This window comes from Haemorhous mexicanus, chromosome 6 (genome assembly GCF_027477595.1).
Source record: "Haemorhous mexicanus isolate bHaeMex1 chromosome 6, bHaeMex1.pri, whole genome shotgun sequence".
Lineage (NCBI taxonomy): Eukaryota > Metazoa > Chordata > Aves > Passeriformes > Fringillidae > Haemorhous > Haemorhous mexicanus.
This window is the reverse complement of record NC_082346.1, coordinates 16,150,410-16,165,558: the sequence shown is the minus strand read 5'-3', so window position 1 is coordinate 16,165,558 and position 15,149 is coordinate 16,150,410. Positions and strand designations below refer to the sequence as shown.

General features: G+C 38.9%; 1 protein-coding gene across 2 annotated transcripts in view; it reads left to right on the top strand.

Annotated features, from left to right (window-relative positions):
* The window catches only part of PIK3C2A (phosphatidylinositol-4-phosphate 3-kinase catalytic subunit type 2 alpha), a 50,571-nt gene that overhangs the window by 2,202 nt on the left and 33,220 nt on the right, over positions 1-15,149 (top strand). For both annotated transcript variants that reach the window (XM_059848954.1, XM_059848953.1), the window contains exon 2: positions 9,293-10,467. In XM_059848954.1, the coding sequence (XP_059704937.1) occupies positions 9,358-10,467 (1,110 nt within the window). In that variant the 5' untranslated portion in view covers positions 9,293-9,357. The remainder of the gene's footprint in view (positions 1-9,292; positions 10,468-15,149) is intronic.

Here is a 15,149-nt window from a genome sequence, read left to right as displayed (position 1 = left end):
TGATGTTTTGGAAGGCTTTTTCTTGTTGTTGTCTTAGGCTTTGATGTGGAACCAAAACCAGACGGTACGGGGTTATTTAGAAAAATGAATGCTAGATTTGAATTTTATTAGAGCAGGCTTGCATGTTGTTTGTCTTTTAAACTCTTGAACAATCTTAAGGCTGCTTTATGGGAGCTTCAAAAATTGCAGTGGAGTAGCACTGATGGGTAGGCCAGTTGAAGTCCAACACTGACATGACTAAAATTGATAAAATATAACATCAGCCTTAAAGACATGCAGGTAAAGATCTTCCAGGTTTTTGTTTTAGAAGTAATGCCTTCTAGTGTCTGCAGTCAGTACAGAAATTATTTGGTGTTTATTTGTTTTCAGGGTAATACAACAAGTTTAAAAATGAGAGAGTGCTACACAAATGTAAGTTGTTTGCTTTATGGATGTGTAACTGTGTAAACATATAGTTCTATTTTAAGTAGAACATGTGGATGTGTAATTAATTACCAGGACCAGAGTTCAGTCTTTATCATCAATAAAATTAGTCATCTATTACAGCATCATCCAGCACCTTGGTAGGCGAGGAGGTTGGTGTGATGTAACTTTGTGAGAAGAATAGTGAAGTTTTTCCTGACTGGACAGGGAAGGGAAGGAGGAAATGTTTCAAAGTGTGCCAGTAATGATAAACCTCACTTAAGCCATAAAAATTTTATAATGAAAAGCTTTCGTCAATGCTCACATAAAAGAAAGTTATGAGAAGCATTCCTTCAATCTGTAACTTTGTAGAAGTGCAGCCTGAAAGCATTTCCTTAGATTAAGCTGTCCAAGTGGTGATCACTTCAGAGGGAAGAAATGGAAGTAGGAGGAAGAAGGTATGTCTGCATCTTTCCTATAACTTGTCATTTGAAGTTACAAACCAAACATCACTTACAGAAACCCAGCCACAACTTGCAGTGTGTAGTGTGTGAGGACCTTGTGCTGTTTGTGCTAGGGGAATGTCACTGGTTCAGATCTGGAGGATTTTTAGTGCGTGGTGACCCAGAGGAAATAATTGAGGTTGTAGGCTTCAGTGTTGTAGTTGATGTTTGTAAGGGACTGATCAAGAACAGGTCATCAACAACTGATCTGATCTTCTGCTTAGGTTGTGGTCCCAGCAGAGGAGCAGAGCGTGGTGACAGTGCTGTTAGAAGGTGAGAGCTGGAAGTTTATCTGAGTTCAGCATCCACCTGAACAAATTCCTGATGAAAAAATTCGTCAAGAGTCTTGATCTTAGAGAAGTTACCTCAGGATTCAGGAAGTACTTGAGTGCCAAATTAGTGGAGACTAGAAGGGTATTTTGAGGAAGTGTTTGTGTTGGTTTAGCTTTTTCCTATTTGCATTTCCAAAGCCACCTTTAGAGACGAGATAAGGATGAGATGAACCTTTGGTCTGAGTGTAGCCACCCTGTTCAGTTCTCTACCTATGTACTGTAAAAAACCAAACCCAAACAAACCCTGTAATTGTTACATCAATACATGTGATAAGCATTTAGTATTTTCTAATGGATAAAGCCCAGAGGTACATGTGAATGGTGCATTTTTCTGTCAATTAGTAATCAGCAGCTCTGCTCCATCTCCTGTGAATATGAGGTGTGTGACTAAGAAGCATCTGCTGGTTATATCTGAAACTGTGCAAGTTTCCTGCCTGAAGGGAAACTCAGCTGCTGAAGCAAGTGCTGGAAATAATTTGGCTACTGCAGCAGAATTGCATTAGGTTAGACTGGTAGGGTGCTACTAATACAGTGATACAGAGTTAAGTCTGGGTCACAGCTGAGGTGTCAATGTTTCCTCCCCGTGCATGTTTTTGATGTTTTGTTGAAGGTGTATGTTGTGCACTGCTGCACAGCGAGTTAAATAGGATCTCTGTGGGGGAGGGTTGTTTTCATCTCCCTGTGCTAGCTGCCTCTTGCATCATGAGCCTCCTGCATTTTGCTGTGTTTTCAGTGTTTTGTGACATTAGGAGGATGTCTGCAGGGCTTAGTTCAGGCACATAATTTAGGAAGAATTGGGATTTTAACATGGTTCTCTCCCTATATTGCAGAATATTATAAAAGTATATGGAAGGTGTTTGGGCACCTGTGTCGTGGTAATTGAAGCAGACAGCACAGATGTTTCTTTCCTCTTTCTCCATTCTACCTACACTAGACACTTTCTGTAGCTTTGATAAAATTGGATATGTAGTTTTAAATGTTGTTTGTCTTCATTTAGTACCACTGGGATCAGGATTAATGCAAGTACTAGTTTATCTACATGCTCCAGGTAATTTGTTATGCTCTCCTGGGGTCAGGCCCCACACTGCATGAATAACTAAGGTCCCTTCCAGCTTTAATTGTTCCATGAAAGTGATATTCCAGAATAAAATTACTTTGCAAGTCAGGAATTACTGCACCAATTATTCAGCTGGGGAATCAAAATATTTGGGACAATGACCTCACTTAAAGAATAGGAAAAAGCCTTCCCTTAAGCCAGCAGCTAATGTTGATTCTGTGTGAAAGTTTGTATTGCCTGAGTGTTTTCAAGAGGCCTTTGAAAAGCAGGATTGGTGGAAGGATTGTGTACGTCAGGGTGACGTGGAGAAAAGCACCACTTGGGAGGTGTCTGTAGAGCAAGGGGACCAGTACAAAGGTTTTAAAAGCAAGCTTTTGAAGCAGGAGGAGTGGAACTGAAAGCATAATTCTGTAAGGAGAAACATTGCAACAGAACTAGAATTCCTAGCCTTTGTCAAACAATGAGGGTAATAAGCTTGGCTGTAAGGCATGGAAAAAACTATCTTGGCCAAGTGCATGGGAATGAGACAGCCTGGGATGCCATCAGTTTCATTCTTGCTCTTTTCTGGTACCTGCACCCAGAAAATGCTGGGCAGGAACAGAATAGGAGGATGCTATTAAAGAGCTGAGAACAGGATGGGGGGAAATACAGGGATGCAAAGTTTGGTGAGTAGTTCTACCACTGATGAAACCCATTCCAGGCTTCCTGGTGATTTGTGTCTTCTGCTGATTGGCTTTAGGGATTTCTTGCCGTGATTCAATCATTTGTAAAGTTTATCCTGGTGATAAATCTGCAGTGTCCAGTTGTATGAGCTCATGCTACAGTTTTCTTCTAGCTGTGACACCCAGTGTTCTTGGCAGGGTCAGGGTTTTTGTTTTTATGAAACTTACATGGAATTCAATTATCTTTATTACCCCAATCTCTTAACAGACCTAAGTGGAGTGGCAGTTAGGTTCAAAATTTGAGCAGAAATGTGCTGAGGAAGCTTGCAAACCTGCTGTACCAATCTGCATGTACCCACATCTACTGATGGAAGGGCTTGCAGTGGCCAGTGGTGCAGAGCATTGCAGGGAAGAGTGTGAACATGGGAAACACATGACCTGTGGGTATCTGTAGCTGCCCTCCCTGAGATCTGGCTGGAACATCATTACAGATGCATCCATGCTTTGTCTCTCTTGAAACATTGATCAAAACCTGAAGATTCAAATTTACCACCTACAAAATGTGCCACATCTACTAATGATCTTCTCTACAGTGTCTTGGGTAAAAATTGATTTCAATAGTTCATAAATTTTTATAAGCAGTGAAACAGCTGAGGTTGGATTTTTCGAGGGATTTGTTGCTGATGTTGAAAGACCTTAAAGGCTGAGACTTCCTGTTCTAGTGCTAAAAACATCCTATTCTTGCCTAGCCCTTGAGATCAAAGGTTTTGTGATGAAATTGTACTTTTTAGGCGTCAATGAAATTTCAAAATCAGAGTGAAGAGATGCGGTTCCTGCTTAGGTATTTATGATCTGAATTATTTGAGCAAAACAAGTGAGATGAGTGTTGGTTCAGGGTTTGTGCCTAATTAAAAATTGCAGCTTTATTTGAGCTAGTGAAATTGTCTTTGAAGGTTCTATAGATATGAGCTGAAACAAAATGGATTCAATTTTCTGGTTAACTGTGTTAATCTCATTTGTAAGGACCACTTGCTAATTTTAATAAAATGACTGGATTAGAGAAGCTATCAAGTTTTTAGTGGAAAGCTAGTGGTAGAACTGTATAGCTTTAACACTGACCTTTCAGAACTGTTTGTTATTGAGAAACCCCCAGTTTAAACCTAACATTATTTAAAAAGAATAGCAGCTTTACTTCAAGAAGTCATGTCATGAGTATGTGCTCAGTTTTTTTCTCAGTTTGTAGCAATCTGAATGCATCTGGCAGAGAGGGCTTCTGAACATCAAAGTTCCTGTGACTTTTTTCTTTCTTTTTTTGCTAAGAAGTTTTCCTGCTGTGGCAAATGTCTGGCTATGAATTCCTTTGCAGATGATTAATATTTTCCACAGTATATTACTGCTGTCATATTTTGCTAAGTTTTCCCTGGTTTCCCATAAAACTGCTACTGTCTCTGGTATGCAGGCAAGATTTGTTAATTCCTAAGTTAGCTATGATCCAATGTGAGGCAAATGCTTCAAGTATTTTTATTTTTGGTTTCTTTAATGGCAAAATAACCTCAAAGTTACTTTGAAAATTGCACTTGTTTTGAGGAAGCGCTGGCTACTGTATGCCAGAGCCTTACTTTATAAGGAATGCAGGAAATGGCCTGACTTGTTATCATTGCTTCTGTATTTAGTGCTTGGACTCCAGGGAATTCGTGTGCACTGATTTCTGATAGCTATAAAGTACTTCTTGTGAAGAAATTAGCAAATAATATGTTCTGTGCTTGTGTAGAACAAATTATAAAAAGGGTATTACAAGCCTTGGGTGCTTTAGAAGAGAAAGCTGTGCAACTCATCTGGAATAGAGAAGAATGGTGACATGTACGTGAGCAGATGGTGAGATTACCTCTGCTTAAGGTAAAACGATTTATGTCTGCTGAAGTCATCCCTTGCTCATTAAGATAGGAAACTAATTTTGCTTTTGGGAGTCTTTGTCCTGGTGGAGATGTAATGTCCTATATTGCTTCCCTGAAGCTTCTTACCAGAAAACTATAAATTCCTTATTGGAAAGAAATTTCTTCCTGCTTCCATTTTATCTATTTGCTAAACTAGTGCATTTTTGTTTTTTTAATTTAAGCCTAAGTGAAAATCTGGTTTGCAATTCAGTTCCATTCCATGTAGAGGCTTTGTTCTGAAGGAGATGGTCAGACATCTTGCAGTTTCTTGGTTCTTGAGTATTAATAAGTTTTCTTGCTGTTTTTGTTTTTTTTTTTTAATAGTATTTTACTCATCTGAAAGAATGAGTGATGTGCAATACTCAAAATTATATAACAGTGCACAGGTACTTGAGTGATCAGATTAACTTTAGGCTCTAAACACATTTATGTATAATTGTTACCAAGGAAGTGTTGCTCTTGCAGAAACTCTGCTAGACCAGAGCCAAAGGGGTCTGCAGACTCCTGTCAGATCCCAGCTGGTTGAGAAGGAAAAGACTGCTCCAAATTAGTGAAATCTGACTGCAAGAGACATTGCCCTTGGTCAGGGCTGTAGATAAAAGGTGTGGCTGAGGTTTTAGACCCACTTTTAAAGGAAGCAGGTGGGGTTCTGCTAGAACAGTGGAAATGTGGTGACTTCACCCAAATATGCATGCGTCTCTTTAATTTCAAAATTAGGGGACAAGTAAGTGGTGAAGGGGATTGTTTTATCACTTCTGAATTTCTGTTATAATCCCTTCAATTGCTTCTGGCTTTCCTTTAAAAATAAATGAAATGTTTCTCACGTTCTTAGAGTGCTTGGCAAGAGGAGCTCTCTTGAAGGTGAACAGATTGACAGCTGAAAACTGGTTATTACTGTTACTTAAAATAGTGTGCAGCAGCTCAGATGAGAGCAGTCCTAGCTCTGTAAAGATCACTTCTGGGTCTTCAGTGACCTCCAGTTGTTGCAAACTTCTGGTGAGTTCCTATAGCTTGGTCAGTAGTGGTTCAAGATTCCAAGATTTGAACTGAAACTTATTTTTCTGAGTGTTTGAGGAGTTCCCTGCTGATAGATGATCCTGATGGAATTTGCCCTTCTCTTTGTAAATGTTGGAGAAGTTTAAATTCTGCTCACTCTCTGCCTTTGAACTTAAATGGCTGCAAAGTAAGAGGTTCAAAGGGAAGTTAAACTTATGTGAAAAAGTCAACTAATGCTGCATGGTTAGCATTTAAAAGGAGGTCTGTCAGTGTTTTAATCATGTTTATGCCTAGGGAGCTTTTCTTCTGATGTATTATATGAATTTACAGCTTAGAATTGGCATGCAGGATGAAGTTTTGCCAAAACTATTGCAATTTCATGCGATTTTTTGTATCAGGTTTTTTTTTAATGTCAGACTGTTTGAAAAAAACCTGCAGTCTGCTTATGAAATTTGATAGAAATTTATACACTGACTTTAGGAGTTTCCCAAGGACAGGATTTAAATACAGCAATCATATTATGTGTATGTATGCTGTTGAGGCTGTCTTACAAAGAATAAGGCTGAAATTCAGTTTTTCAGATAACCTCTAACAATAACCTTCTATCTTGGGTGCTGGAAGTCGCTGGATTTGTCAGTGCAAGTGTGCTGTCATAAACTGACTGAAATACAGCGCTGTAATGTGAAATTGTGAGATAAACAAGCAGTTACTGCATGACTGGGATTCTCTGGATGTTGTGAGTGAAGGTGCTGTGGTAGCTGTGCCCCATGTTTCTGAGAGCCTGAGGAATGTGTGTTTATCTGCAGTTGTGACTTTGTGGAACAGTGACTCCTCTTGTGAACAGGAGACTCCTTGGTGATATGGAGGTCAAAGCCATTGATTTCAGCAGACAAATAAGGCTTTTTTTTTTTTCTTTTAAGAGCTGGCTGTTGTTTTTTTATATAAATACTTTGAAGATCGTATAATTTTTTTTTTTTTCATCTGCTTAAGAAAAAAATCACTTGTAATTATCAAGTAGCACCTGAATGGATTGATAATCTTGTAAGTTGTAGCCCAAGCAGTTCTGAATAGTCTTGGAAAGTATGATTCTATTTTATTTTTTTTTTAATAAAGTTCAGGGGAAAGTCCAGCTGCTCTTTAGAATCCTTAGGCAACAGCAACACTCTGAAAACTGCAAACTGCACTTACCTCAGGCTGCTGCTTTTGGAAAAGCCAAGTAGGAATTCTCAAGAGGACTTTGTAAGTCAGGGTGTTCTTGCATCTAGAAATCTGACGTAGCAGTTTAAACCAGCTGTAAGTTAATGAAGAGATTAAAGCCAGCTTAGCTTTCTAGACAGTCTGAGAAGGTGGTGTCAAGTATATGAGACTTCTCATTAGGATATTATCTGTGGCTGTAGGCTTAGAGCATCTACAAAATACTCAGTACATCTTCAGGAGAAGTTTTAGTAGGATTGTCCTGCTAACAGGAGCCTAGTAAATAATTTTAGGCCACATTTGTGCCATTAATGGCACCAGAGACCTACATTGTCTGTAAAGGAGCCCAGCAAAGTAGTTTTGGGTCTTTAAAATTTATTTCCTGATTATGTTTTATGCTGAGCTCTGGAGATAGGAAGCAGACAGGACAAGACTTCTTCCTTATGGCAATATTTATGGTTTTAATGGGTGTCAAACTCTGCAGCTTCATATACTGTACAGGAGAGGCTCTGTTGTCCATTTTTTTCTGTAGACTTCATCTGTGTTGAGTATTTACATCATTATCCTGTGGCTTGATTCATACCTGTAACTTCCAAAGCTCCTCCTTTATGACTTTATGCCCCAGGACTTGAGTTTTGTGGTTTTCAGGGTTTTATAATTCTGTTAGTCTGTCACTGCTTCAGTCTTTCTGAAGACATCCTCTTTTGTGTAAATCTTGTCTTGGTAATTGTAGCATCGTTTCTGATTTAATTTTGGTTTGTGAAGGGTTTCTCTTGGATTTGTCTTCAGACTGAGCTGAAATGTATAGAACCTCTTATAAAGATGTCTGTCCTTCACACTAGAAGCCATTGAAATGAAGTAGATAAAACAAAAGCTTGGCCAGACTTAAAGAATTTCAAGAATCTGTTATAAATCTGCTAAGAGTCTTGCTGTCTGTGTGGGGAGTCCAGAGAAATACAGTCACTTTGTTTGAAGCACATCTCACTGGTTTGATTTAAAGAGGGGAAAAAAAAACCCTGTCTAAAATCCAAACCCTTCTAATGGGTGTGAATTGAAAGAGAACATAAAGAATTTTGAGTTATCTGCCTTAGTTGCTGCAGAGAATTCTTAATTTGTAGATTATTGCATGATTTAAACCCTGAATGATTTCCATCTATAAGGCTCATCTAGTTCAGTGAAACTGTGTTTTAATGAGGATTGCTGATTATGTAAGCCTCCTAGCAGAAACTCATTATTCCTGATTTTTATCTTGCTGCTCAGTGTGCATACTGGCTGTTGCTGGAAGACATCTTATCTCCTGAGCTCAGACCCTGCTGTGTGCAAAAAGCTGCAGAATAAAATAAGAGTAATGCTGAAAAATAACAAAAGTTCTTGTGGTAATCTCTTGCAAGATTATTTTAGTAAAGAATCTGCATAGATATTGATTGTGGTGAATATGGGAAGTTGTATCATAGTCCTAAACACAAGACTGGAGTTGGAGAAATGTAAAATACCATTTTCTTGGTGGTGGCCTTAAGCAAAAGTGACCTTTTGGAGTTTTTTTCCTTACCTAGTAGTGAGTGACACTTCCTGTAAAGGGCTGCTAAAGAGATTAGTCAATGAGCAGCTGTACTTAAATAGCTTATTTTACTTGTCCAAGAAATATCATTTCATAGACATTATTTTTCTTGTTAAGAGGATAAAGTACAATATTTTCCAAAGGAAGAGAGGTCCTTCAGTGTCATTATGACTGTTCCAATCATGGTACAGCAGTTTGAAAGGTCTGGTTTTGTAATCTAGTGAAGTAAGGTGGAAGTCCTCTTGATAATGTGCTTTATCAATGCTATATTTGTGTAGTCTTTAGAATGACTTCTACTCCCAAGATTGCACCTGTGTAATTGCTCCAGTCTGAAAACCGCTACCTGCCTGAAGGTGCCTTTTGTGTGCCTTGGGTCCAGTGGTGCCAAAAGCAACCAAGTGCTTACTAGCACCAGTGGGCAGAGTAAGAAAAATCAGTGGGTCTTGCATAATTCAGTGACCATGAATTTATTTGTGTGGCTTCTTTTTAAGGTTGACACTCCCTCCCCTCAAATAAACAAAAATTGGCCTCTTCAAAATTTTACATCCTTGGTTTCTGAAGGACACGTGCCCCTCTGTCAGCTGGTGGTGTGTGGCAGTAGTTGTCCATGTATGATTTGTTCCATGTGTTTCTAATGTTTCGTTTCCTTTTCAGGTCTGCTAAATCCGCTCTGAAGCCAAGGGTGGACAAGCAGTGCAAGGGAAGTGTTGCTGCTGTACATGGACATCTGCTCCTGCGGCATGGCCCAGATATCCAGCAGCAATGGATTCAAACAGCGCTCCTCACCTTCTCTGTCAGCCCCAAGGGCAAAAGATGTGGACAAAGAGGAGGCACTGCAGATGGAAGCTGAGGCGTTAGCCAAGATGCAGAAAGAGAGAGGTATAGCTGGTCATAAACAAACCTTTCATTCTTTAAGCAGCCCCAGACAAAAAGCACAGACTCATAACAAGCAGGACCATGATCTCATGGTATTTCCAGAGGCTGATGCCAAGAGCATGGAAGATAAACTAAGTACCATTGACATAGAGAAGCTTACTCATGCTGAACTAGAGAAACTGCTGCTGGATGACAATTTTGAATCTAGTAAAGTACCTACGTTACCAGCAAGTCCTATTTTGAGCCCATCTGTGTCTTCACAATTTTATCTTGGGCCCACGGGTCAGAGGAGACAGTGGACACCTGGAATACCAGCACCTGTGACATGCACTTTACCTGCTATTTACACCTCAGCTTCTTACACAAAACAGACTGGTGTATTTCAGAATGGATTCCATCCAAGTATGTCGTCCTATCCCCCTAGAGAGCCTATTTATCTTGGTCTTCCTAGACAGTCACAATACATTTCCTACCCCCTGGCAGCTACCATGCCTTTCCATCCACATGGAGGCCTACCTTTATACCCTCCAGTGCTCACACCTGAAATGGCAAAAGTATTTGACAAAATTGCAAGCACTTCTGAGTTCCTGAGGAACGGGAGGTCGAGCACGGACCTAGAGATGACTTCCATAAAGTCTGCAGTGTCCAACCTGCCAGCCTCAGAGAGCTGTGGGGATGTCAGTAAATTCGACTGGCTGGATTTGGATCCTCTGAGTAAACCAAAAGTGGACACGGTGGAGACTCTAAACAAGGCAGAGGGTGATGGAGAGAGGCCTTCAAGTATGACTGCTGAAGATCCGTGGGATGCTGTTCTGTTGGAAGAAAAGCTGTTACTAAGTTGTCATCTGGAAAGGAAGGTTAATGGGAAATCTTCTGGAGCCACAGTCACAAGGAGTCAGTCCTTAAACATGAGAACAACTCAGCTTGCAAAGTTACAGGGCCAAACATCACAGGTATGTCAATCAGTATCTTGAAATTGCAGTATAACAGTGAAGATTAATGGCAGTATTTAAAGACACTTGAAGGTCTCTTATTGATTTTGTGTATTACTTGGCTTGAGCAGTGACCAAATAATTTGATGTTATGACATATGGATTAGTGCTATTCAGAAAATTGAACAATACTACTGAATTATCTCCCAAAATACCTTTGCCCTTGAGTAATCCTTCCATATTTACTGGAGAAATTGCTGGTTTTCACCTCAACACTCCAGTAAGAAATAGAAATAATACTCAGCACAACAGAATGTCTAAATCACATTGATAAATATTTCAATTTTATGAGCAATTTTTACATGATACTGTGAAATAAAAACGTGGCAGGCTAAGCACTGAAAGTTTTATCTTGCCTTTTACAAGACCACAGTAATTTTCTTTTGTGGGTAGAAAGCTTTCCTTCTGTGTAGAAATGCTAGACAGAACTTTTGTTTTTGTGCTGGGTGGTAGAGTGGCTGTTGGGTCAGAAACACTGTACTGCTCTAGAAGAAGGCAAACCATCTTTGTGTGATGTCACTTTTATCAGGCAGGGCAAAAAGATGTTTGAGAGATTCTTCTCTAGGATCACTTTAACAAAACATTCAAAACCAAACTCTAAGCAGGGGCTTTAGTTATGGCACTCCTGTCTTTAAACATGGAGCACATGCAGTTTGTGTCAAAAGCAAACTGTGCAGCAGGTGATCAATACTGTCACAGTCTCACCTGCTTCATTACACCCCATTAGGGCATCCTGCTTTTTCCCCAAGTCCAATAAAAGAACTGTAGGTTATTGAACTTTTCCTATACTTTTAATTCTTTCTGTGATAATTCCACCACACCAAAAAAAAAAAAAAAAAAAAAAAAACCCAACAAAAAAAACCTAAAAAAAACCCCCACATTGTGTTTTGAAATATTAGTCAGCTCACTAGAAAGTGGATATGAATACTTCTGGGTTTTGGGGTTTCTTTGGAGGAGTGCAAAGAATAAAAGAGAAGTGGAGAAGTTTTCAGTGGAAAAGCCAGCACCCTGGCAAGTGTGATAATGGCCAAAAAAATTGTATTTGTAGAAACTGGTTAGAAAATGGGAATTAAATTATTTGTTTGCTTTGGAGACTTTGGCTTACAGCTGTTTTAAATCTTAGGTGTTGTTTTTCTAGGTGTTTTTAATAGGCCAGAGACATGCCATAAAAAACCAACTGTTATCACTCAAGGATATTTTCCAAATAATTCCTTATGTCTTCCCTCCCCGCTCCCAAACTGGAGGAGGTTTTTTTGTCAGAAATAGGAATATTTACTAGACTGTGGCCTAAAGGGCTGTGTAAATTTCCATGGAAATGAAATTTTTGGCCCCTCATTTGAAGGATTTCCTGTTTTTTCTGGGTTAGGTGTCAGTATTCTGCCAAAACTTCAGTAGAAGTTGGAGAAGGAATAAAAACCACCCTGAAACCCAAAAATTCCATTTATCTCTGGTTTTGTGCCATGTGTACAGCTCTTGGGTCTGACTTAATTTTTTTTTCCCCCACTTGCTGTTGAGCTGTGATGCTTTAACTCTGTTATTTAGTAGTATTTGGAGAGGCATGTAAATTTGGGCTCTACAGCAGTTTGCTTCTCAGTTTGCTTTGTCACCTGGTGCTGTGTTTGTCACATTTTTCAGTCACCAGTTTTTCAGTGCTGGTTGGTTGGCTGTAATTAACTCCTGGCTAATAACTGGGCTACAGTGGATCAGTGCTTCTCACATGTTGTCTGTAGGAAGTAATGTTTGACTGTTGCTGAATCAAATCTTTATACATTCCAGGTTTTTTCAAGAATGTAGGATTTCAAAGGGTCTTTCCTGTTGATAAGGTCCAGTCTCCTGCTATTTGCATGTCATGTACTGACTACTGGTTCATAAATGAAGTTCAAGCTCTGCCTTCACATGTGGTCTTTTCTTCCTGCCACTTTTGATTTAAAGGCTGTTCCAGCTCCTCCTCATCAGTCATCTGATTTTTTAGCAGAACACATTTGTAACCAGCTCTTAGCAAATGTTCTTTCAGGATGGAACAGCAGGTACTTAAGATGAAAGAATCATTTTGATATTTACCTCAACATGTTACAAGAGATGGTGACTTTCTGTCAGCTTTCACTGCAAGCTCTGTGTGAGAGCTTCTCTTTGCCTTTTTTATTTTTTTGAAGATGACTTATGAGAATTTTAGTTCTCTGTGTGAGAGCACAGGGTACCACGTGCCTTGTACATCAGCAATAAACCCTCATTACAGGCAGGGCCATCCTGCTTGGTACTCTTTTATTTATGATAGCACCACAACAGCAATTCTGTAGGCAATTAATTTTTAAGTCACCATCTTTTTCAAACAAGTTCTTAATTTGTAGCAGACTTCTGCAGTGAAGGCCCAATTGAAGGTCTGAGATTTACTTTGCACTTTTGCTCCTCCACTAATGTTTTGGCTTCACACTCCAGTTCTAGCCTGTGTTATGAAGGTAGGTGATGATACAAGACTCTGAGTTACCAGGGTTGTTTCTGCTGAGTTATTAAAGAAGAAATAAATACATTTAAAGAGTAGTCTCTCAATTGGGTATCCTTGAAATATAACCTGGATAGTCTGTCTTTTGCCTATCCTGTGTTTCTACTTTATTTTCTAGTTGAAATAATTTTCTACTTGGTATAATAAGAAGCTGAGTTATGTAGCCTCTATTTTTTGGCAGTTTTCTTGTATTTTACCCAATTTACCCCAGGTTTTTAAGTCTTACATCTTAACAAGTCGGGATCATTCCCCTGAAACCGTTTCTGCAAAACTCAGTCTTGCTGCCCCTTAAGAAAAAAAAATAGTATTTTGATTCTATCAAAACTTATGACTATCTGTTTAATGCCTGAATCAATAGGTTGCTTTGTTTTGGTGAAGTATTTACTTGTATCTGTCCTTATGTTTGCCAATTTTATGTATATATTAATATTTGAAGTAACTATACATTTAGTATTCCCCCTTAAATACTTGAGTGTTTGTCACTCATTTCTGAAAGCAGAGGCATAATGCATCATTTTATCTTTTTTCATGTGTTGTTTTCTCTTGCTTTCCACAGAGCTGCTGAGTCTTGTGACTTTGTATACTCACAGAATTTTATTTAACTTTACTTTTGTTAGTTTATTGGGGTTTGGGTTTGTTTGTCATTGTTCAGATTAATTGTTTTTACAGATCACTTCTATTTTTGCAGCCTGTGCTGACATGAACTATTTATCTCATTTGGCCTGAACTCCTTTCTTTTAAGTTATTTCCTGTTTGACTGATAGCTTTTGCACCTCCTAGATTGGCCCAAGTGGAAGTTAAAGAAATTCAAATTTTACTTGTTGCTCAAAACCCATGTGAGTCCAGTGGGTTTAAATAGAATTTTTAGTTTTTCAGAGCTTGTTGTCCTGAAATTATTTTCCCAAAAGTGATGAAAAGTTAATGTTGAAGTTCAGCTGAAAATAAGGAGGTGTTTGCTGTTCTTAATTTTCCACCAGGAGGTCTATTCCATCATTACATATTTTTAATAACATGAGGTTTCTCTTCTTAGCCAAGTGTGACCCTGAGGTGAACCATGGATAACCAAATCTGTTTTTTTTCTTTGTTCATTAGATTAGAATTTATTATTAACCCTGGCTAAGCTTTCATGTGTTGACATGCCTTGCTAGTTCCCCAAACTTTGAATTTAACAGTAGAATAACCTGCAAATTTTCCTGTAAGGAATTCAAAGTGTCACATAGTGGCATAAAGTGGTGTTTCATCACTGGTGTGATTTATTTAAGTAGACCCCTTGTTTAATGCTTTCATCCTATTTGTAGTATTCCTTAAAGAGTTTTTAAATAGAATTTAACATCTGTAGATGCAGCTTCTTGATTTGCAGTGGCTGAGTTTGGTGTTGAGTGCCAGCCAGCAGGTGATTAACCTCCCTCAGGGGTATTGGCCTTTCCCTGGGTATGTTCCCTGCCTCTTTCCTTGAGATTTTTGGTGGTGGTGCCAGTGCTTAGAGTGTGTTTACAGATACAGCTGCACAGCTTAGCAGGTCTTGTGAGGTTGCCCAGAATTTTATGTGATAGAACTTGTCTGAGATGTTACAATAGAGGAACCTGTTTAAATTTAAGGAATTATGCATGCTCCTGCAGCTCATTTCAAGTTTTGTGGCTTTACAGCTTCCTGTTCTGATTGTCTCCTGTGGTATGGCTAATCCCCAATTACACAGAATTTGCCCTTTCGACTGATCAGTGCTCATGCAACCAATATTTTAGCTGAAATAACTAGGTTTAAGTGCAATTCAGGTGGCAATTATAGGTTGTATCTCTTCCAAGTTTATGCTGTACTGCTTAAAGAAGTTAATTTGAAGGGAAAGAAGTGCTTAAAGGAAAAGACCTGACAGTATGTGGCTCTCTCAGATTTGACCCCTTTTCTGAGAGTCTAATTTAACTATATTGTCTGATACACTCTAATGAAATTAGCTAACTACTTGGGCTAATAATTAATAACCCACATACTAGTTAATTTATTCAAATATGAATAAATTGTGGTGATTTTCAGTAAAATTGTAGTGCAGTCTGCTTTTTCCTGGCCTTGTGGTTGGATTACAGGTTTCTTTAAGCATTGTAAGATCTTGGGGTGAAAGATGTAACTGGTCATGTAACTTACTCCAGGG